Source organism: Lissotriton helveticus (genome assembly GCF_964261635.1).
Source record: "Lissotriton helveticus chromosome 1_1 unlocalized genomic scaffold, aLisHel1.1 SUPER_1_unloc_9, whole genome shotgun sequence".
NCBI classification, from domain to species: Eukaryota; Metazoa; Chordata; class Amphibia; order Caudata; family Salamandridae; genus Lissotriton; species Lissotriton helveticus.
In genome coordinates this window covers 300,486-308,200 of record NW_027611736.1, presented here as the reverse complement: position 1 = coordinate 308,200, position 7,715 = coordinate 300,486, and the positions used below count along the sequence as shown (strand labels likewise).

The following is a 7,715-nucleotide window of genomic DNA, read 5'->3' as shown; positions in this document are numbered from 1 at the left end:
CAATGCTTTTAAAACTCCTAAATCAAATGTGATAAACTAGAATCACTAAATGAGACTAATTAAACTTGAGGGAATTCCCCCGGGCATAACTTGGAGAAAATGAATCCATGTGAGGCATCTTCATCAATAGAAGGGGCTCCTTGGTGAAAGGTAATAAGACCAGTTGGATCGGTGCCTTTAAAGGTAGGAAGTTAATGCTGAGTTGTAACATAAACAAGTACACAATCCGAAATCATATTCAGTCTTAAGATGGCATGTATCCAGGAACAAACCCAACTTGGAGAAACAAACAACTCGAATAAGAGCAATGACTGTGAGAACAGCTTTAGTCATCAATCCCACATCACTAAACAGGAGAAAACTAGCTCTGGACGAAAACCCTATCAGTGTCCAGAATGCCAGAAAAGCTTCAGCCACAAATCTAGTGTCGCTATACACGCAAGAACCCACACAGGACAAAAACCATATCAGTGCTCCACGTGCCAAAAAAGCTTCAGTTTTAGTGGTAGTCTGATTAAACATCAGAGAACTCACACCGGACAAAAAGCTTATCAGTGCTCTGAATGCTGTAAAAGCTTCAGTAGCAAACACAATCTCACTTTACATGAAAGAACCCACACTGGACAAAAACCTTATCAGTGCTCTGTATGCTGTAAAAGCTTCAGTAGCAAATCCATTCTAACTGTACATGAAAGAACCCACACTGGGCATAAACCGTATCAGTGCTCTGAATGCTGTAAAAGCTTCAGTCAGAAAAGCAGCCTTACTGTACATGAAAGAACCCACACTGGGCATACACCGTATCAGTGCTCTGAATGCTGTAAAAGCTTCAATCAGAAAGGCCACCTTACTAAACATGAAAGGACCCACACTGGGCATAAACCGTATCAGTGTTCTGAATGCCAAAAAGGTTTCTATTCCAAATTCGGTTTAACTCAACATCAGAGAATCCATACTGGGCTCAAACCGTATCAGTGCTCTGAATGCCAAAAACGTTTCTATCAGAAATCGGGTTTAACTGTACATCAGAGAATCCATACTGGGCTCAAACCGTATCAGGGTTCTGAATGTCAGAAAAGCTTCAGTCATAAAATAATTCTCACTCACCATGAGAGAACTCATACTTGGCAAAAACCTTATCAGTGCTCTCAATGCCGGAAAGGATTCAGTCAGAAATCCAACCTTACTAAGCATGAAAGAACCCACACTGGGCAAAAACCGTATCAGTGCTCCGAATGCCAAAAAAGCTTCAGATTGAAAGAATGTCTCACTAGACATGAGAGAACCCACACTGGACAAAAACTATATCGGTGCTCTGAATGCCGGAAAGGATTCAGTTGGAAATCCAACCTTACTGTGCATGAAGGAACCCACACGGGGCTCAAACCGTATCAGTGCTCTGAATGCCAAAAAAGCTTCAGATTGAAAGAAAGTCTCACTAGACATGAGAGAACCCACACTGGACAAAAACCGTATCGGTGCTCTGAATGCTGGAAAGGATTCAGTTGCAAATCCAACCTTACTGTGCATGAAAGAACTCACACTGGACAAAAACCGTATCAGTGTTCTGAATGCCAGAAAAGTTTCAGTCGGAAATCCAGCCTTACTGTACATGAAAGAACCCACACTGGGCATAAACCGTATCAGTGTTCTGAATGCCAGAAAAGCTTCAGTCATAAAGCAACTCTCACTAGACATGAGAGAACTCACACTGGGGAAAAACCTTCTTAGCTCTCTAAATGCTGGAAAAGTTTCAGCCAGAAATCTGGTCTCACTCAACCTGCGACAACTTACCTGGAAAAAACCTCGTCATTGTTCTAAATGCCTGAGAAGCGTATGCTGGAGATTCTGTTTGATTCAACAATAGAGAACCCACAACGTGAAAAAAAATGATCAGTTCTCTCAATGTGACAAAAACTTCAGTTGTAAATGTAACCTTTCTACATAAGAGAGACAATGTGGGAGAATAAAAGGTGCTCACTGTAATCCCTGAGGAGGAGCTTTCAGCATCGCAAAACATTTACATGAAGCAGCTACAAAGACACCGCTCCATTGATTGTCCAACAGACTGTCTACTCAGAAAAGCACACAGCGTGGGATGGAAATGCTTGAATTAACCTCATTCTTTTGTAACTATTTGTGGCCTCATTCGTTCAGCGTGTTTTGCTCCCCGAGTGTTAATAAGCCATGGCTCCAACCCACAAAGTCCATTTGATCCTGAATTTTGAGGCCACGCCCCCAAGGATCTGGAATGCATATAACCTCAAACTGTTTCCAACCTTAACGAGCCTCCCCAGGAAGCTGCAGCAGGAGTCCCTTTCTCGTAGGTCTCTATGGGACCAACATCTGTTCATGTCTGTACCACATAGGGCTGATCTTTGAGAAAAACTAAAGGTGATGGATGAACTGTTAGCTAATCTCGGCAACATCCCGCCACATCATTCTCTAGTCTTTGTGTAACTACAGACGAGGCCAGCCATATGCATACCATTCTTGGCTCCACCCTAAATAGTCCTAATGACTTCTGTTCCAATGGGACACGGCCTCGTATTACAAAGATCCACACCAGTGGCCTCTTTCCATCTTCTTTTTGTTTCAAATGGAACCTGCTATCCCTCTAACCATGCCTCAGGCCTGCCAGGTTCCCTGCTTTCGCTCTTATCATCAACCTTGAACCATCTCCATATCTTGGAAGCTCCGTAGACTTCGCAGCTGTTGTAACTGCTTGAAGTTTCCCGCATGTTGATGGCCGTGGATTCAGGTTCAACTTGATAGCCCAACTCTACTCTGTCGGAACTTTGCACTTCAAGCCACTTCTGTGCACCTTCTGAGACTGATTCAGCCCAAATCCTCGCATCAAATTCCAGTGTTAATCATCACCGGAGACTAAACTTATCTTTGTCCTCTCGAGCATAGCTACCAAAGTCAGCTACAATTTTGTAGGTGACTTCCTGATTGATTCAGTGGAACTGCTTGTTTTTTATTCATTTACCTTTTTGTTTGGTTTTGACAGTTGTTTTTGCTAATTAATAATCCTTAAATCACAGCCCACCTTTAGATTTTGCTTCTGAATAATTATTAAATATTCTTTTTGATCTAAACTTGGTTTGAATCTTAAAGTTCCTTGTCTATTTCTAATAAACTGTATTGAAATGTGTGACTTCCACTGTTTTTCTTTACCTTCAAGCGTGCCTTAGGCCATTCTGCTCAAGCCACGTTACCAAAAGCGAGCTAAGAACACTTGAGTAGAAGACACATTTACCTTTGCTGACCAAAGTTTGGGAAAAGCAAAGCAGGCTGACTCCAGAAAGCACACTACCTAGCTGGAAAGGTTACTCTCTTAGGTGGCATCTGCACCACCTGTAAATGCAGAAATCAAAGATTATGAGGGAAGCTGTTGGTATCTGTGCCCCCAGATTTTTAGACTGCCGCCCTCTCTCAAACAGTTGAAAGAGCTAAAGATGCACCCGTCAGAGATTCATGTCTCAGCAACTAAGACTGCTCGCTCCTGTCATACAACACTCACACTGTTACCTGAATCACACTCACTGTGCAATGTACAAACTTTTACATGAACAAGTTGTGTTGTGCTTTGTGAAGACTCTTTCACCCCCTTTATATGTAAATGATTTTCTGTGATCAGACACCCCAGGCTCCCATCTCTTCTAGTGCGGATGATAATGTGAGAACTGTAACGAGATCACAAACAAGAGCTGTATTGAGAAATAATAGTCTTCCAAGTCACACAGTGCTTCACTGCAATTCTTTTTGATAAATATGGCCCTAAATATCTATCTAGAACTGTCTGGCAAGTAGCCATGATCCTGTGCTTAGTCTCAAGCAGGAGTGTCATAGACGTCTGAGCTGTCAACCTAACAAGTAGGGTATTTACCCAAGAAGCGGTTACTTTTCACATACCCAGAAGCACAAAATGTAGTTCTAGAATTGTATCATACCTGGCGTTTAGGGATTTCCCAAAATGGTGCGTGGTAAAATGAATAAAGGCATATGATAGTATAACAGAGGAACCTCGCCCTCCAGGTGAGAGGCAATTGCTCAGCTAGATGGGTTCAGCGGGTCATGCAGGAAGCTGGGATCGAGACTAAAGAGTATGGTGCGCACTCGACTAGAGACACTATGGCAGCAAAAGCCTTCAAACTTGGTGCTGGATTAGAGGACACTCTTAATGCTGCAGATTGGTCTTCAGATTCAACCTTCAAGAGGTTTTACTTTAAAGCGGTCGCTGATGTGCCTCAAACTACCATAATTCTTGCTTCCAGTCCGGGTATAGATGAAGAATATCCTTGCTAACATAACTGAATCTTTCAATTCTATTAAAGACACAGAGGTAAGGATTATCCCACCAAAGGACTGAAGGTCATTCACCCCACCCGGGGACATTAAATGGACAGAGGTAAACATGAAAATGTGGACAGTAGGTAATTTAGATTGTTGCTAATAGGTGTATCATATATAGGATTAGGTAAATGAAAGCATGAACAAGGGTATGGAGTTATCAATGTATGCCTGCGTAACATCTAATTACTGGTACATCTGCATTGTTAATAATCGAAATGAAAATGGATTTTATAATTGTGGAGACAGTGAAAAGCCCTGTTATTTTCAGGAAATGAAAGTACTAAACAGGATTAACTGGATCAACTGTATTGGTGCTCGTCGCTGGAAGAATGAGGGTCATGGAAAGTGATGAGGGACCATTATGGACTGGGAAGCATTGTGATTTGATGAATCTGCCTTTGCACCTTTGCCCAAGTTCTTATGGATTATTTATAAACAACAAGAGAGTGAGGAAAGGAATAAATGGGGTTATGTCCTCTTCCCCAAGTAAGTTAACAATAAACAACGTGGACAAGCCCACAAAGAAATGGGATCACTTTAGGTGACGCATTAATTTGTACAGGAGCACAGACATCCAGTGGATGTATAAGAAGACCCCTCACCCACCAACCTAGTTGGTGGCATGCGTCATCATTGGGGTCCCAGCTGGGCTGCCAAATGCAACCCAGCTGTGCTACAACGCCTGATTACAGTGGAGCGGGTATTGTGATGTGAGGGGAGTGCTCTATGTGATGTGACAAAGTGTTAAAAATGTCTCTAAGAAAGTTCAATTTGTAACCCGAAAAGATTCCAAAAGTTGTTGCTAGCTCCTCAATCTTAGGGAGAGCTTTATCAAGATGTGTCGTTACCACCACCACATCATCCGCATATGCTAATGCTCTATAAGTAACACCTGCAACCCTTACTGGAATGATCTCTTCAGCCCGGTTTAACTCATTCAAAGAAATATCTATATAAATAGCGAAGAGAAGTGGAGAAGAGGGGCATCCTTGTCGGGTACCTCTCTGAATAGGAAACTAAATAGATTTATTAGCTCCAAATTTAACACAGGATGTTGGATTTAAATAGAGCACTTTCAATGCTATTATTATATTTGGGCCAAATCCCTTTAAATGTAATAGGTTCCAGAGATATGACCAAGTCACCTTATCGAAAGCCTTCTCGGCATCCAATAGGGTGATCCCGATAGATGTCTTAGTAGCTTCTGCCCAGTCCATTAAGGCGATGACCCTCCGAAAATGGTCTGAGGTGTCTCTATTCGGAATAAAGCCATGCTGCCATCGAGAAACTATTGTCGAAATAATTTGTGATAGCCGAGAGGCCAATACCTTTGAATATATTTTGCTATCAGCATTAATTAATGAGATAGGTCTATACGACGCCGGGTTTAGTGGATCTTTATCTTTCTTAAGAAATGTCATAATTGTAGACTGAGCCCATGAAGATGGCGGTGCTCCCCTCTGTGCTTCTAAAAAGGTAGTCAAGATGTCTTGTTTTAATACATTTCTAAATACTTTATAAAATTCTAATGGGATGCTGTCAGGTCCCACGGCTTTGCCTATTGCTAAATATAACAAAGCTTTCTCAATTTCCTCCCATGTAATGTCTGCCTCGAGATCCTGCCTTTGCTCATTGGATAAACAAGGAGTCAGATTTGTAGTCCCAAAATTAAGTAGAAGATCAGAAGAGTAAGGAGAACTATCATGCTGATATAATTTAGAATAATTTAGAATAGAATTTGCGAAAAACCTCCAAGATTGACTTGGGTGTATTATGTACCTGGCCAGCTTCATCTTTTATTAAATTTATAGTATTAAAAACCTCTTTCTGTCTACTTTTTCTGGCTAAGATCCTACCGGAGTTCTCCCCCATTTCATATATCTGTGAACAATAATTTGCCATCTGATTAGCCAATTTAGATACAAAACTCTCATAAAGCCGTGCTTTATTAATGGCTAATTTTGTTTCTATAGCCCCTGTCTCTTGTGAGAGTGATATTGCTACTACTAATTTCTTCTCCCAATTCAAAACCTGTCTATAATCTGCGTCCATTTTCTGATGTATGATTTTTTGGTTTTTAATAACGTAAGATAGTGATTCTCCCCGAACCCCCGCTTTAAAAGCATCCCATACAATCTATGTTGATGCTGGTCCCCTATTAAATTCGAAAAATTATTTTATCCATTTTGAAATATATTCCAAATAAGCGGGATCTAACAATAATTTCCGATCAAATGTCCATGTTCTAGCTTGAGGTGTAGGCACCATGTCAGTTTTTATTTCTATCATGATTGGATTATGGTCGGAGATTATGCGTGGATATAATTCGAAAGTAGTATCCTTAATTAATGCGGAGTCAATAAAAAAATAATCTAAGCGGACAAATTTCTTGTGTGGAGAGGAACAGAAAGTAAACCCTGGTGCAGAAGAATTTTTTGAGTAGGTTACATCCCATAAACCGTAATCCAATACCATAGATCGAATTGCTCTATACAATTTCTTCTTAACACCCTGATACACTGAGTTACCGCATATATCAAAACCATTTCCTAGGTGAAGATTTAAATCACCACATATTATCAAAGATGGCGACCATCCAGCTAGTTCTGTATTTAGAAAGTCGACCATAACTGGATCGTCTGAATTCGGGGCATATATTGAACATAATGTCCACAATCTATTATTGATATTAATACCCATCTTCCGTATTGATCCTCTTTACTACGTTTGAGAAGACCGAGGCCTTTTTTTATTAAAATTGCGACCCCCTTTGTAGTTGTCCCTTGTCGAGTACATGCTAATAAGACCATCCCTAAGTCTTTGTAAACCTGTCTATCATTCCAGATAATATGTGACTCCTGAATGCAAAGGATATCTATCTTCATAATCAATATATGTGCAGCAATTCCCCTTTTTTTCTTATTATTTAATCCGCAAATATTCCAAGAACATATTCGTAATTTTCCCATCTTTAATCAATTCAGTTCGCAGGTACATAGCACCCTCCATATATATATCTTAGCATTAACACCAAATCTACAACAAGACAGAGCATATCTAAATTTCCATAGCTGATCTGTATGCATCAAAATACTTTTATTCTTATCGAAAAGAAAGAAATCAGGCAATCTAGCACTTTTTTTGACATTGTTTGCACCCCATTGTCCCTCCCCAACCACCCCCGGCTTACTTAAAACACAAACATTGTACGTAGGCGAAAATCCTCCTCCTCGAATTAATATAGTTTCAGAAGCGGTATATTTAGGAATAAATTTAACAACTCCAGTTTAACAACTCCAGTTTCTAACATACCAAAGCTAAACTATATTTCAATTCTGAAAAAGGCCAATTCTACC

The 7,715-nt window shown here is 40.4% G+C and overlaps 1 protein-coding gene across 1 annotated transcript; it reads left to right on the top strand.

Annotated features, from left to right (window-relative positions):
- Positions 1 to 249: 249 nt before the first annotated feature.
- On the top strand, positions 250 to 1,819 carry LOC144806603 (uncharacterized). Its single transcript, XM_078672932.1, has one exon. It carries the CDS (start codon positions 250 to 252, stop codon positions 1,729 to 1,731), a length of 1,482 nt encoding a protein of 493 aa, XP_078529058.1. The 3' UTR covers positions 1,732 to 1,819.
- Positions 1,820 to 7,715: the final 5,896 nt, after the last annotated feature.

Coding starts and splice junctions, on each gene's coding strand:
- LOC144806603 (XM_078672932.1), top strand. CDS start 250: ATGGCATGTATCCAGGAACAAACCCAACTTGGAGAAACAAACAACTCG.